This window comes from Mercenaria mercenaria, chromosome 2 (genome assembly GCF_021730395.1).
Source record: "Mercenaria mercenaria strain notata chromosome 2, MADL_Memer_1, whole genome shotgun sequence".
Taxonomy (NCBI): domain Eukaryota; kingdom Metazoa; phylum Mollusca; class Bivalvia; order Venerida; family Veneridae; genus Mercenaria; species Mercenaria mercenaria.
In genome coordinates this window covers 113,366,227-113,383,319 of record NC_069362.1, presented here as the reverse complement: position 1 = coordinate 113,383,319, position 17,093 = coordinate 113,366,227, and the positions used below count along the sequence as shown (strand labels likewise).

The 17,093-nt window shown below is 34.2% G+C and overlaps 1 protein-coding gene across 1 annotated transcript; it reads left to right on the top strand.

The window, feature by feature from the left end:
• The first annotated feature begins 3 nt into the window (after window positions 1-3).
• On the top strand, window positions 4-10,509 carry LOC123564942 (dnaJ homolog subfamily C member 12-like). Its single transcript, XM_045358872.2, has 5 exons — window positions 4-320; window positions 1,605-1,683; window positions 2,827-2,966; window positions 3,488-3,650; window positions 4,628-10,509. The coding sequence occupies exons 1-5, from the start codon at window positions 156-158 to the stop codon at window positions 4,714-4,716; spliced, it is 636 nt and encodes a 211-aa protein (XP_045214807.1). The 5' UTR covers window positions 4-155; the 3' UTR covers window positions 4,717-10,509.
• Window positions 10,510-17,093: the final 6,584 nt, after the last annotated feature.

Sequence of the window (17,093 nt, the reverse complement as noted above, 5' to 3'; positions counted from 1 at the left end):
AAGTGTATGGTTTGTTTTGTACGCGTTTCATATTTTAAGTTTCACAACTTTTCAAAAAAAAATATTTAAAATTTTAATTTTAAATTTAATTACACCGTGATGCTTTAGATTTATACCGTATTATTTACTTCATTAATGATTATACTAAATATATAATGACTTATCCCTCCCTGTCAAAATATTGTCAACATTGTCCTGTCAGAATAATTAAAATAACTACATTTTTAGAAATGAATGAAGGTTTAAGCAATATATTTGGCTATAAACCAGATGATAATGAAGATTATTATGGAATCTTGGGCTGTGATGAGCTGTCATCTGTAAGTATGTCTCTGTTAGCTCTTAAAGTTATTTTTTACCTTCCTCAAATTGCACAGAATTATTACAAAGTAGTAATGATATAATAACCTATCTTTGTATGTTGATTATCTGCGCAACAATTGAATAATCTTTGCGCAAAATAGATCTGTTATATCTGCCCTGCATAATTTACAAAACATGCTAGCACAAAGATCAAATGTAACTATTGAATATCTGAAAAAAAAGTACACGATACATTCTTGGTCAATCTGACTGAAGTACTTGATCTTCTAAACGAAGATCTGAGAACGACCCATTCACATACTTCTTCTGTATATTTTGGATTTCCAGTATTGCTATTTTTATTTTAACCAATGATACGGCTTGTTAGAATGTCAAAGAGAAAGAAAAATGTGCAGTTATTATAGGGCTCAAACCCGGGACCCCTCGATTACTAAGCAAGTGGCCTACCGACTGAGCTAACCGGCTATCTGACACATTCCGACATAAGAATTGTAAATATCAAAGGCAAGACTACAGGTAGATTTGCTAAATTTTGTAAGTTAAGCTCTGATTGGCTAGCGAAAGGGTCGTCAGAACGAGGCTATGAATAGGTCGTTCTCAGATCCTATGCGTAGCGTAATAGGAGATGTACTTTAGTCAGATTGCATTCTTGGTATGCTATCTACTGCAAATCTTGTATTCAGTTGGCTCTATTCATAACAAAAAGATTGTATGAAAGGATAAAATTTACTCGTTTTATCTTTTCATCTTATCTGTATGTCTGCAAGAGTTGCATGCTACGTTGTACTAGCTATATGTCTTGTGTATTTGCGCCTGTGTAACCAAGTATCAGGCATGACGCACACAAAAGTGTCTACAACTCTACATCCCTGTAAAAGATAAGTAAAAGATTAGACAATAATGGAAGATAGATGATTGAATTCTACTTATAATCTGTAGCACAGCAAATTACTTTTTCTTACAAGATACTTAAATTTTCAAACAAAGACAGTTACGCTTCACACTTCATGTGTTTTGGAGCTTGTAATTTAGTTTCATCTGATTAGTAAAAAATATACCAAATTTCAGATGTGATGTTCTGACATAACATCAAACTGAAATGAATTTTGGACTGAAAATAATAAATACACTACAGGTTTAACAATCGATCTGTCCTTGGGATTCTGTCAAGATATGCAATAATCATTTCATGAAAACCAAGTTCAAGGTTTGACTAATATTAGGACACTTCAAACTTTTGCATCAGCATCAGTATTTGATGTCTGCTGGTCATTTTTCAGAAAGATCAGATAACAGCAGAATACAAGGCTCGGGTTCTACACTGCCACCCAGACAAACATCCAGATGATCCAGTCAAAGGTTTTATGATTTTCTGTATAATTTGAAACCATTCTCATCCTTTCAACTGGTTTTTGACAGCCACAATAAACTTCAGTCCTTATTTAATAATTTGTTACAAAGTTGCACTTGAATTATGTGTTGAATTTATTAGAAGATTTGTTTGCTAAGTTAATGACAGCTGAGATTTTCTGATACTCACAGTGAGAATATCCAGCTTAAGTTTAAATATATTGCAAGTAGGTAGTTTTGCATTCAGTATAACAACACTAAGTTTGAGATGCTGCAAAAAAAAAACCCAACATGCTTAAATACATTTATCCTGTCACTTGCAGAATTTTCGACCCGATATCAGGGTGCCGTATATCTTTCTTGATATACCGTCAGTTGATCATGTGACCAGTGATATACGGTCAGTTGATCATGTGACCTTATGATCGATATTGTTGTCATAAGAAATTTTGCAACAAAACCATCATCATTGTGTTGGAAATGTCCGAACTAAGAAAATGAGTGGTCAAATAATGACTTTTTATTCAAAAACGAAGAAGTTATTGCGATTTTGCTGGTAATCACGTCATTATATAAGTGACGTCATTACGAATATGACGTCATTAAAGCGGTTGTCGCACACTTATTTTTGTAAAATAAATTGCCAAATATCGGAAAATGAAGTAATGACAAGATAAATAGAATAATAGGTTAGTGCCTAAGATGGAGAAAGTTTATCTGGCTCGGCTCCGGACGTTATCAGGTTCGCCTTCGGCTCACCCGATAACCTCCTCCACCTCGCCAGATAAACTTTCTCATCTATGGCACTAACCTATTATTCTCTATGTAGCTCATTACTGACATAAGTATGGAAAATTTAAAAAAGAATCATTTATTTTGAGGTGTTATTTTACATTTAAGAAAAAAGAAAATTTACAACAAAAATTGTCTACAACTGATCTTTTCTCCAGCAACAATAAAAGTATACCAAAAAACTGCCACATCTTTTGTGTCATGGAACTATATTTCAGACTACTTCCCATACATTTTTTACTTGTGGTAAACAGTCCCCAATGGGAAATAGGTCAAGATCATTCGCACAGGCTGGTCTGGATCCATGCTGGTCGCAAATACACTGTGTTGGTTTTCTCATTATGCGGCTCATTTTTTCAGCTGCGGTGTTTGAAAGGATTCAGACAGCCAAGGATGTACTGTGTGATGATGAGAAAAGAGCATTGTATGACAAATGGCGACATGCTGGTATATCAATGCCATTCAAGCAATGGTGCAATCTGAGAGGAGCTGTACACACTGTAGGTCATTGGTATTTGTCACAACAATTTTATTTAACAGCCTTGATATTGGTGTATTCAAGAATTCATGCCTATAAAATCGCTGGTTATATTTTGGAGATATCACTGGTTGTTATTTCAAGACTGTTTTAAGTTTTAGAAACGCACTATTTAGCAAATATTGGCAGAAATAAGACCATCATATGTACAGTATCTGCTATCCAACTGTCAGAATTTATTTCTGATATCATGTAATTAAACACTTGCTGAATGCCTTGCTGGTAAATACCGTAATCAAAACTATTTATCCTCTCAGGCAATAATTTTGACTATCGACTGGCAAGCTATTTAATAAATGTTTATTACATTTTATAACATTGTTTTTACCAGAAGGGGTATTGAAGACTCTATAGTTTTCACTCTGTAATAAAACAGAGTGAAAACTATAGAGTTTATTACATTTTAGTTTCAATTTATAATGTACATCAATAAGTTGTATTACGGTAAAAAGTATTTTTCATTAGCTGTGATATATGTTTCAGTCAATGCACTGGATGAGTCCAAAGAAAGAGAGTATGTTAGAGGGTGCAGAGGAATGCTCTAGTAGAACACAGCCACACCCTGATCAGACTGGCGGACAGATGGGTGACCATAGTACCTCACAATCAACATATATATCTAGTCAACTTAATCATAGTAAAACAGGTAACCATCATACTGACTTCTGTAGGTTAAAGAAAAGATTCCAGAACTTTGTTTCCTTGTGGCAGTCAAATTTAATTCAGTATTAGTTTTACATTTTCCAACTAAATTAAATTAGAGCTTCATTCGAAAATATTTCAGCTGTTATTTTCTTGTTTTCTCCGAAGTGAAAATATTAAGAGCAAAATGTTTATTTCTTTACAATGTCAACAACATTTGTCACTTCACTGCTGCTTTGGTAATATTTAAAGTAATCAATACCATTGATTAATGATTCTTTTGTTACTTGTATCTTGTTACTTGTAGTCTGGTAAAGGGGAGATAATAAAAGATTTTGGAATGAAATAGAAATGTAAAGCAAACTATAATAGAGTCAAGTTTAGTTTAAGCATATTTATTCCCAAGAGTACATAACACAGAATTGTATAATTACAACAAGTTAATAACATGATATTAAGCAAAGGATAAGAATGAGGGACATGTCTCATAGAGTCAAGTTTGATTGAGTCTTTTTGCGAGCTTCAACTTTTTTTTTTTTGTTGGGTTTAACGTCGCACCGACACAATTACAGGTCATATGGCGACTTACCAGCTTTGATGGTGGAGGAAGACCCCAGGTGCCCCTCCGTGCATTATTTCATCACGAGCGGGCACCTGGGTAGAACTACCGACCTTCCGTAAGCCAGCTGGATGGCTTCCTCACATGAAGAATTCAACGCCCCGAGTGAGGCTCAAACCCACATCGTTGAGGGGCAAGTGATTTGAAGTCAACGACCTTAACCACTCGGCCACGGAGGCCCCTAGCTTCAGCTTTAGAAAAGTAAGTCAAATATAAAGTGGACTGTAATTGACAGCAAAAGTCAATAAATTCATATGCCAACACACAGAAGATTAGTTCCAGTCTAAACAACAAAATAGAATGTCCACAAAATTAAGTTTTTTAAAGTATCTATCTTATGAACAGTGTGAATATATTTTCAGGGTTTACAGACCTTTATGAGAAGAAAGTACCATGGAAAAGAGATGAGCCATCAGAAATGCTGCGCAAATTCAGAAATTATGAGATCTAAAAACATACACATATGCTAGCTGATAAACATTCAAGTACATAAATAGATAATTGCATTTTATTTAAAGTATTATTGCTTTGTACTCAAACTCAGTAGATCTGAGCATGTTTAGAGATAAAATATATTATCAGTCAAGTGTCAAGACAGTGTTGGTGGTACTATTGCAAGGAATATTATACATTCAGATACATTGACATAATATATAATGAGTAGATATCATCCATCACCTGTCCCATCACAGTAAGGATTATGCTTTTTAAAAGTAGTTTCAGTCTTAAAAAATTTCAGTAGATTTAATAATTTTGCCCCATTCAAAGAGGAGTTGGTGTATTTTTTTGCTGCCACTTGTCAGTCCATGGATGGACACTTCAGTTTCCCATCAGTTAATAATGAATATTGTGGTCAATGGTGGTCAAACTGCATAGGATGACTGCCTGTCAGAGGTCAAGGTCAGAATGACCTTGCAACTGAAAATATTTACCAACGGATAACTGGAGAATGTTTAGACCTAGAGGAGTCAAAGTGCATAAGATGATTGTAGGTGGTCACAAAATGACCCTTAAAGCTCAGTGACCTTGAGACTGAAAACATTTTCCGATTAGTAACTAGAGAATGTTTGGCTTACTTTCATCAGACTTCATAAAATGATTATGTTCGGTCATAGAGTTATTGTGTTTGGTTACTAGATTACCCCTATTGCCTTGAGATAAGTAGGTCAAAGATCAAGGTCATAGTGACCTCGAGATCAAAAAAGAACATGCTTTGGTCTAGGATTATCAACTGCCTGTGATCAGAAGATGACTCCTAAGGCTTTTATGGGTCAGTACATCAAAGGTCAATGTTACAGTGACCTTCAGGCTAAAAATTGTTTTTGATCAAACGCTTAAGAACGCTTATGCCCAAGGTCATTAAAATTCATAGCCTTATTGTTTATTGTCAGTGTATGTCCTGTGTAGTTTTGTCAGGTGGTCAAAGGTCAAGGTCACAATAACCTTGAGACTAAAATGTTTAAGGATTTATGTACCTCAAGACGGCTTTTACATACGGTCATCAAACTTGATGGTTATAATTGTTTAAGATCAGACAGTCTGTAGGTCAAAGGTGAAGGTCACAACTTACTCGTACACTAAGCTATTATTGACAGACAATCATGGGGGATGGGACATCAATTATTTACAAACACCTCTTGTTAAAACTGAAATTTGAAAGATGCTTGTGCTTTAATAAATTGTAGAATGATTATTTTCAAACCATGGCTGAGGCCATGTTTATTGTCTAAGATAAGGCTTCTGAAAATTAGACACAATTACGAAGTTAGTGGACATCCCATTGCCTACTGTTTATCAGTACAAGTAAGGCAGTTTAAGATATTTTAAAATGGTCTTCAAAGTTTTATAGTTACCACAGGTACAGTTATGCTTAATATGGTGAATGTTTGTGATATTAATTGATTAATTGTGTCATTGTATTTTATTCAGCTGATTCATTTCTCCATTTGATACTATCAGTGTTAAGCATATACTGTTTTTAAGGGCAAATCAAACTAGGTATCATGTACGTGCATTTTGTAGTAGTGAGTTTTAAAATGCCAGTTAATACCTCAACATGGTTAGAATGTCATGCTTATGTAAGAAAACATTTTAGTTAATTAATTGATGCTGCCTTTTCATCTAGTATAGCAATCCAGAAACATTCGAGAATACAGATCTTCAAGTTCTAGTTTACAGTCAACCAAATTTATTTACAATCATGTTTTTTGAAAACTTGATTTGGAACTTTGAATAAGATTTACCTTGTTACTGATCAAACTTTGTCAGATGTATAGTGCTATTCTCTTAAAGCATAAATGTTTTTAGGTTCCATAACTCATTACCTGCTGTGAAATCATACCGGGTCAATCTGCAATGTAACATTTGTATTCAGTTTATGTTAAAAAGTTGAAATCCACAAAATCGTATCCCCGCAAAAAAGCTATGATTTCACTGCTATTAGTTGTTTGTTTGTAAAGCCCATTCCATTTTTCTAGTCATACACAACAGTATTTGTCTTAGTCAAGTCATATTATTTGATGAGTATGTTTCACAATGGCTGCTTATTTAAAAAAATAGTATATTGCATGAGATATCAATAATATCTTTTACACAATGGATGATAAATATATTTACTGTACTATAATCATACTACTTACAAATGTATATTAAGAAAATAATTGTATGTTTTTCAGTGAAAATAGTTTTCACTGGATAAAAAATATCAAATGTACAAAATTTGATTACACACTTTGAAAAATATCAAATATCAAGAAAATATCTTTTATTCCTAAACTACAAATTGTACATTTTCATTAATGGCTACATGATTCAGTGAAAATATTAAATCCTGTGTTGCTAGATGAAAAATATTTTGGTTGTACTGTGAAATAAACACAATGCCACTATGTCATATCTATACATAGTTATGATATTTATTTTTGTGCTTCCGTTCTTTACGTTTACATCATACATAGGTATTTTTTTAAGATATTTTAAATACAATGTTTGTTTGCATATTACCTTTGTTAATGTTTTTTCACATATTTGTTGTATTAACTCATCTGATTTTTTGAAAAAAATGATGAGTTATTGTCATCACTTGATTGGCATCAGCATTGGCGTCGGCGTTGCCTGGTTAAGTTTTATGTTTTGGTTAGCTTTTCTCCTAAACTATCAAAACTGTTGCTGTAAAACTTGCAACACTTGTTCACCATCAATAGCTGACTCTGTACAGCAAGAAACATAACTGCATCCTGCTTTTTGGAAGAATTATGTCCCCTTTTGGACTTAGAAAATCAGATTTCTTGGTTAAATTTTGTGTTTAGGTCAGCTTTTCCCCTAAACTATCAAAGCTATTGCTTTAAAACTTGCAACTCTTGTTCACCATCAAAAGCTGACTCTGTACAGCAAGAAACATAACTCCATCCTGCTTTTTGCAAGAATTATGGCCCCTTTTGGACTTAGAAAATGTCAGATTTCTTGGTTAAATTTTGCATTTAGGTCAACTTTTTCCCTAAACGGTCAAAGCTCAGCTATTGCTTTAAAACTTGGAGCAGTTATTTGCCATTAAAAGCTGACTCTGCACAGCAAGTACTGTAACTCTACATTGCTTTTAGCAAGAATTATGATCCTTTTAGACTTTGAAAGTCATGGGTAAGACAATATTTCTATTATACAGAGACAAAAAAATCAGATGAGTGTCTGCACTCGCATGGCGGTGTTCTTGTTATTTTTGGCATTCCATTTGTAATAAACTTGTCATACTCAATATATTACAAGTAGTAGGACCTTCAAAAATTTTAATACCATCACATTCCAGATGTTGTTTATTAAATGCTGATTAATAGCCATGAAAATCATCTTTTCTTTTATGACTTTCAATATTGATTGTAAATTTTATCTTGACCCTTACACAATCAGTAAGACCAATTATTATGATGTAATATTTTTTAAGATTGATAATTCTTTTCATTGTAATTATTTATTCACCAAAATTGGTTATAATTTTCGCAGATTTTAGTGTGATAAACACTTCAGATTTTGAGTTATTTTGTTGATCAGTTGATGACTGAATATTCGAATAATCATTCGGAAGGATGACCAAATACTCAAATACCAGAAATGCTATTCATTGCCATCCCTATTTATCATGAACATAAGATATTGAAAATTCTTGTTAAATATTATTTTCAGCAGTTGTTTTCTCATGTACAGTGCGTTCTGAGAATATCGAACACCTTCTGGAATGAATCTTCAATAATAAGTATTATTGTTTTCTCATGTACAGTGAACTCTGAAATTATCAAACACCTTCTGGATTGGACCAAGAAATTCAATAATTGTTTTCTCATGTACAGTGAACTCTGAAATTACCAAACACCTTCTGGATTGGAACTTTTGATAATTGTTTTCTCATGTACAGTGCACTCTGACAATACCAAACATCTTCTGGGTCAGAACTTACAATAACTATTTTGTCACGTAGAGTGCATTCTGAAATTTCTCAGGCAAAGAAGTTATAGGAATGGTCTCCGTCCGTCCGTCTGTCAGTCCGTAACATTTCATGTCCACTCTGTATCTCCTAAACCCCTTGAAGGATTTTCATGAAACTTGGGTCAAGTGATCACCTCATCAAGATGATGTGCAAAACCCATAAGTCAACCATGTTGGCCCAAGGTCAAGGTCACAACTCAAGGTCAAATGTTTGAGCATTCCATTTCGTGTCCGCTCTGTATCTCCTAAACCCCTTGGAGGATAATAATGAAACTTAGGTCAAATGATCACCTCATCAAGATGATGTGCAGTACCCATAAATCAGCCATGTCAACTCAAGGTCAAGGTCACCACTCAAGGTCAAAGGTTTGAGCCTTCCATTTTGTGTCTGCTCTGTTTCTCCTAAAACCCTTGGAGGATAATCATGAAACTTGAGTTAAATCATCACCTTATCAAGATGATATGCAGAACTTATGAGTCATCCATGTAGGCTTAAGGTCAAGGTCACAAGTCAAGGTCAAAGGTTAAGGCCTTCCATTTCGTGTCTGCTCTGTATCTCCTAAACTGCTTGAAGGATTTTCATGAAACTTGGGTCAAATGATCACCTCATCAAGATGATGTGCAAAACTTATGAGTCAGCCATGTTGGCTCAAGGTAAAGGTCACAACTCAAGGTCAAATGTTTGAGCCTTCCATTTTGTGCCCGCTCTGTATCTCCTAAACCACTTGAGGGAATTTCAAGAAACTTGGGTCAAATGATCACCTCATCAAAACGATGTGCAGAATTTACGAGTCAGTCATTTCGGCTTAAGGTCAAGGTCACAACTCTAGGTCAAATGTTTAAGCCTTCCATTTTGTGTCAGCTCTGTATCTCCTAAACTGTTTGAAGGATTTTCATGAAACTTGGGTCAATTAATCACCTCATCAAGACGATGTGCAGAACTTATGAGTCAGCCTTCTTGGCTCAAGGTCAAGGTCACAACTCAAGGTCAAAGGTTTAAGCCTTCCATTTTATGTCTGCTCTGTATCTCTTTAACCCCTTGAAGGATTTTAATATGACTTGACTGTAATATTCCATTTATCAAGACAATATGCAGAATTTAAAATTCACCCCTGCCAGCTTAAGGTCAAGGTCACAACTCGATTGTTTAATGGTTCCACCCAATACCATAAACCCTTTCACTATCCATAACAATAATGCCTTGTTAAATTTTTAACCCATTCATCAAAAAGTGTTTGGTATTCAGTTTTCTGGGAGTTCAGTATTGTGAAAGGGAACCACATTAATACAATTGGGACCAAAGTTGGGACTACTTACATTGTACAGTTTTGGCAATTTTTTTATCTCACTTGTTCCTGGGGTGGTTTCCTTTCAGATTCCTGTAAATCTATGTCATACCTGCAGAATTCTGATTGCCATGGCAACCAAAAGGAAAAGCTTTAAGAATATTCTTTTAAGAAACTGCTGACTCAGTTTTAAGATAATTTCACAGACATTTTTCTTGCGTGGGGCTTTATCGAAAGTGTTCAAACAAGCAGTGTAACTCAGGTGAACGATTTAGGGTAATCACTGCCCTCTTGTAACAGTGTTCAGTTTTTTTCAGAGTACACTGTAATTGTCAAAGGTTCGAATATTTGATTCAATTGAACAACTTTTACTTTAAGGTTTGTGGTTAAAGATATAACTGTCTGTCACATTTGCATTGTTATTTGTTGTTAAATGTGTTAATGTAGAATTTCGACTGTTGTTATAAAATGCACAAAAATAACTTGTGTTATTTTTGGGGTTTTTTTGCACCTGTATTTATAATACAGTAAAACACTGATGGCTCGAGGTCGCAAGGAGACAAACAAAATGCTTGACTTGTCAAGGTTTTCAAGCAATCTAAACATAAAAAGTGTACGGAAAACAGTTGTGGACCACATGAATTGCTTGATTTTGCCCTAGTGCTTGAGTGAGCGCTGTTAACCTTTACTCTACTACATTTCTAAAATGGATTGGTCAGTCATTCAATTTGGGCAGTACCATTTATTATTCAAAGGGGTGTTCACTGAAAATTTACTGACTGAAATTCAAAAGCGAACAGTGCAGACCATGATCAACTGGCATGTATCTGCAGACTGATCTTGGTCTGCATTGGCCGCAAAGGCAGAATCACTTGCCAACAGACTGGCTGTAAAGGCAGAATCGTTTGCCAACAGCAGGCTAAAAGTTGAACCTTAACCAAAAATTTCTAAGTCGACAAAAAGGCATAATTTTGTAAAAATGCAAAGTAGAATTATGGAACCTGTGCAATGCATGTCAGATCATTACAGTGAACAAGTGTGTGAAGTTTCAATTCATTTCCATAAGTAGATATTGAGATACCAGCTTACATACAAAACCTAACCAAAGTATTTCTAAGTGAAAAAAGGGGCATAATTTTGTAAAAATGCAAAGAAGAGTTATGGAACCTGTGCAATGCATGTCAGATCATCACAGTGAAAAAATGTGTGTGAAGTTTCAATCCATTCCCGTAAGTAGATACTGCGATACCAGTGTACATATAAAACCTTAACCAAAATGCCTTAGTCGAAAAAGGGCCATAATTTTGTAAAAAAGCAAATAGAGTTATGGAACCTGTGCAGTGTAAGTCAGTTTATCACAGTGAATAAGTGTGTGAAGTTTCAATCCATTCCCACAAGTGGTTATTGAGATACCAGCTTACATACAAAAACTTAACCAAATCGGGACGCCGATGCATGGTGAGTCCAATAGCTCTACCTATTTTTTGAATAGTCGAGCTAAAAATGGGAGGTTTTCACGCGGGGTTTACGATACATTTTTTCTATTTTGCGCAATAATACTTCTTTAAGTTAGATTTAAGTTAATATTAAAAACATATAATAAATTAGTAAAAAAAAACTCCCGTGGGAGGTTTTTTCTAGTAACAAATCTGGGAGTTTTTTTATTTTCAAAATTCGTTTTTCAACGTAACATCATGTCAGAACAGTTCCTTATTACATATATTATTAATCTGAGTTAAAATATTTTTATTTTAGAATTTTAGAAAAAAACAAACAAACAGGATTTTCTCCCGTAATTGGTAAAGAGGGAGAAAACCTCCCGCGTGGGGTCCCATGGGATAGCAATAACCCCACTGGAGAATAAAATACTCCCATGGGAGAACCTACTTTGAAATCGTCCAAAGAGTTAGTTTTTAAGATATGTAAAAGGAAACGACCAATTATTTCTCAGTGAAACTCGAACTTTTGTTAGATGTCAAAAAATCGAAGAAAAGTCAAAGATAAAAGGTAGCTGAGTTAGCGAGAATTCCAGATTTGCAAACAAAATCCGGAGACTGTTATAATAAGCACATTCGATGTGAAACGAGGCGAGTTAAAAAAAAAACTGAATAAATAACGAAAACAATCCTAAATTGCCAGGTAAACATCAAAACATGCCAAACTTAAATTCATTTAATTATACATGAAATACCGAAAGAATGAATACCGGAGACGTATGAGAGACTGAGGAGCATGTAGCTAAATAAAAAAAAAACTTGCAGATTTCTTACAAACCACAGTCCAACCACCCACATAGCAAAAACAATGCGGACTGGAAAAGGTGATCAAACGTTACAAAACATTAACTGTTCTTTTCTACAAAATATCCGCGTCATTCACAGAACAAAGTGCCTTATCACAAATGGTATTCACCGACTTTCCATTCACTACAAAATGAAAACATGACAGTCTCTCCATCAAAATGGAAATGGGGAAAAAAATGGCATTATATAGTAATAATAGATTTGTCGCCTAAATTTTTAAAAATAAGGGATTAGGAAAACTGTATACTAAACATGCAGAACATTTTTGCTCTAATAATCAATCATAGTTCCAGATGACAAAAGAAGCAATATATTATACTAAAACAGTAGCAATTTTGATGGGTGCTACAATAAATCATTTAAATGTTCATTTTATGTCCTAGAATACATTCTATAATACGGCTTATGTCAATGGGAATTGATAAATGATTATCCTATAGTGGAACTGATCTCTGTATTGCCATGCAGACCATGTGTGACAGACTTTAGAGCAGCATTCTCCATTAAGAGTTGCCGTATAAATACTTGCAGTAGTATCTCTCAATCTTACAGATCCTTCGATAATTTCGGACACACGCAAAAGTGTTAATGACAACAACAACAAAAATTATGAAAGCGGGATTTATTGCCTTGGTTTTATTTTTCCTTGTTTTTGAAACATATGGTAAGTACAAATTTTTTTTTCAAAAACTGTTACCAATGACTGATACGCTTAGCTCATCAGATGATTTGTTGTAAATTTTCTCTTTTGTCATTCTAAGAAAACATATTTTAGCAAGATTTACTTTAAAAAAAAAAAAACATTTTAGAATATAGACAATGCAATTTTTCATTTACAATGCTCCTTTTTTAACAGTCGATTTCAATTGAAATTTTTACAAATAAAAGTAGCTCTTTTCACAATTCTAGATATTGGTCAAACTACGTCTTTCTTTTAAAAATTGTCGTAAAATGTAAGCTGGCTTTAAATCGTTCTTAGAGAGCCGTAGATTTTGACGAGATTTTTTTCGAGATCTATTTATATGATATGAAATGATATTTCTCTTTTTTATTTGAATGTGCAAGTACATTTGATTGGACGTTTATTGCAGTAATAAGTTATAATTATGTAAACTTCCATTAGACCCTTTTCCGTAATATAGGGATTTCTTTCATCAGATTTTGACTAGGAAGTGATAATTTGCATGAACCAGTTTTTGTTCATTTCCTCCTGATAATTTGCAATTTTTTGTTCATTTCCATAAATTGATAAGCCATTTTACGTAAAAAAAATGGATATTTGGATTAATCAAAGCTCACAAATGCTTGAAACAACGAAGTGATGAAAGCAACAAGGACCTTTAACAGATTCATCATGAATATGCCCAAGAATTTAAAGTAAATTCTCCAGAAATTCTGTTTATTTTATCTTAACATGTAGCCAGTAAAATTAGGTTTAAGATCACGAAAAAAAATGAATTAGGAAGATGTTTTTTGTGTGTTTTTTTTTTCAGCAAAAAAACAAAAACAAACAACTATTGTTAAAGAAATATTTATGGAAAACAGAAATATTTTCATAACGTTAGATTTTGTTTCTGTTGCATGCACCAGCGTATAAATATTTTGCACAATGTGTGTTAGTTTAGGAAAGGTGTTAGTGAGAAGTTTAGGCAAGTTGATGGTGGCAGTCTAGAGAAAACAAGAGCACCACAGTGCCAATGCTCGTCTGTAAGAGATTTGCATAGGGCAATATACAAAAAAAGGAGTTATGGCTCTTCGTCATGTTACTTTCCTATTGATGACGAAAAGGTGTAAACATTTTTCAAAGCTATCGTATTGGCTTAAACAATATTTTATTCAACAAATAGCATGTAATTACAATATATGTTACAACTGCAGGGGATCGAATGCTGTCGTATTCAAAAGTGGTAATAAAATATCCAACAAATACCCATTGTTTTTTAGTGTCATAATTCTGACAAGATGCATGTCAGAGTTTTGGTCCTTGGTCAACGTACTCATCTAATAATGATAAAGTCACGGAGCAAGGTTTCGAAGCTATTGCTGTAATAGTATTCAAATGATGTGGACCTACACAGAAAATACATCCGGAAAACATTACGATTTTCTAAGTACAGAAAGGACTATAATTCTGTCAAAATACGCGACATATGTATTGCTTCTAATTTACTAACTCAACTAATGATGAAAATCACGTTTGCAATGTTCCAAAGCTATATCTTTTACAAGTTTTCCGAAAAAGGGGACCTGAATAGAAATCTTGCACAACACCTATGCCAGCAATCAAGTGATGAGAATACCTCGTAGATTTTTATGCTCCTCGAAGGGCATATAATTGCCGCTTTGTCCGTCCTTCCGTCCGTCCGTCCGTCCGTTCGTTCGTCACACTTTTGACCGGAGTATAACTTGAAAAGTATTAATGGCATTTGATTGAAACTTCACACAATCATAGAGGCCTTTGAGACAAAGTGCAGGGTCAAAGAATCATAACTCTGTCTTACCTAATATATGAATTCTCTTACTTTATCATACAAAACAAGGCTTGTCCGGAGTATTAGTTGAAAAGTTTTAATGGCATTTCATTGAAACTTCACAAAATGACAGAGGCCATTGACAGAAAGTGCTGTGTCAAAGAACCATAAATCTACCTTACCTAGTTTTTGAATGATCTCCCTTTATTTTATTTATTTATTTATTTATTTTTTGGTCTCTAATACGTTATTCCCCATACTGGGACAAGCACATGCATCGGGGAGCATCATTCGGTTCTCTCAATTCCTTGTTTCAGTCAGACAAACTAAAACATTATAAATGTGGCCTGGGAAATTTACTCTTAACTTATATGTATTTTCTTATTATTAGAATATGAATTTATAGTTGTGTCCAAAATTATATTATGCTGTTTAGTGCCCTTTAACAAGATTTTTGGTTAATTTGTCTCACCTATCAGGCTGACTAGAATATGAAGCATTTTCGGTTTAAACTGAACAGACTGAATAACTAAATAGCTGACTAAAATGAAAGTTGGCAATATAACCTGATTAGATCGAAACTGAAAGCAAATAATTATATGGTGGTTCAAATTAGCAGAAAAACAACGATTTTATTAATATCATTATATTCGGAAGGATTAATTTCTGTGGATTCCGTGGTAGGATTGAACAACACAATAAAATCCCCCTCTCCCACAAAAGACACTTAAATTTCCATTTATTTTGTCTCCAAAAGTTAAAATCCATAAATTTATATACCTAAATAGCCATTTTAGACTTAACCACAAACGATTTCGCAATATTTAAGAATCTGAAAATGAAAAAGAAATGAAAAGAATAACTCTTCAACATTAAATTTCACAGATTGGAATAACAATGTGGTGCAAACAGGACAGTATATACGGAAAACATATACATGTAATTGTAATTAACTGGCCTACTGGTATGCATTACCTTAAGCATTTGAAATTTTAAAAAGATACAAAATATATGTATAGATGACTGCGTGAATGATTTCACAAAAGTTAGGTAGATTTGATATAAAACTGTCACAGGTCCTTTAACCCTTATCATGCTGGATACGACTGATCCTGCCTTTGCGACCAGTGCAGATCATGACCAGCCTGCACATCCGTGCAGTCCGTTCGCACCCCTGTTAACATGTAATGTCACTGTCCAAATTGAAAGATGGGCGAGTCCATTATAGAAATTTAGCAGAGTAAGGGTAATGGACCCGTAATGACAATCGAAAATTTCCGTGCCATTATGTATCTTCTGTTTGCGATTTCGGCAACTTTCGGCCATAACTGAAAATGAGCCGTGCCATGAGAAAACCAACATGGTGGCATTGCGACCAGCATGGATCCAGACCAGCCCGCGCATCCGCGCAGTCTGGTCAGGATCCATGTTGTTCGCTAACGGTTTCTCTAAATGCAATAGGCTTTGAAAGCGAACAGCATGGATCCTGACCAGACTGTGCGGATGCTGGTCGCAAAGCCACTATGTTGGTTTTCTCATGGCGCGGCTCAAATGATCTTTTTCATAAGAATCGGAAAATGCCGAAATCGTGCCTGCGAACGGAAATTGCGAGTGTCATCACGAGTAATGTAAATTTCTCTATCACATATTTATATCATTATCAAGCGCAGAAAAATTAGTGTCTCTTTTCTTTTCGTATAAAATTTACATAACCATGATAACTTTCTAACAAACATCCATAGGTCTTCCAAGTGACTTTTAAAAACGAGTTATCAGGTATTTGTATTTTTACACGAATTTCTCTAAGAAGTCGGATGGAAATTGTTCTAGAATTTGTTTTTGCATTTTTATAAATATTGTAGCAGTTAGACCACCTATCGATTTCTTTTTTATCACATTTATGTTAATGTTTATCGAAGAATAACGAGTGATATTAAAGTAACAATAAAGCTGCGGGTACTCTAAGTGATTACAAAAGTATCCTGATTATATATAAAAACCGATTTTTTATAAGAGTTTTCAGCCCTAATTCTTTTCCATACATTTGACATTATTATTATTATTATTATTATATTGTTGTTATTATTATTATTATTATTATTATTATTATTATTTCATTTTGAAAAGTGTGACTGCTTTAATTTGAATTACTTTTGGGTCCAATTCCTTGAATAACCAGTACTGGTGCCATATAAGAAGGCGTGGTCGTAACCCGTGGGACTCAGACTGACTACCCCCAGGTTGAGCAGCCAGCACTTACACCATTAGTCTATAAGCCCCCCCCCCCCTCCC

What these genes read in the sequence shown, in the direction of transcription:
- LOC123564942 (XM_045358872.2), top strand. Translation starts at nt 156, where the DNA reads ATGACTTATCCCTCCCTGTCAAAATATTGTCAACATTGTCCTGTCAGA. An exon ending in TGAGAGGAGCTGTACACACT is followed by an intron (nt 2,967 to 3,487) that starts GTAGGTCATTGG and finishes TATATGTTTCAG; the next exon opens with TCAATGCACTGGATGAGTCC. An exon ending in ACTTAATCATAGTAAAACAG is followed by an intron (nt 3,651 to 4,627) that starts GTAACCATCATA and finishes ATATATTTTCAG; the next exon opens with GGTTTACAGACCTTTATGAG.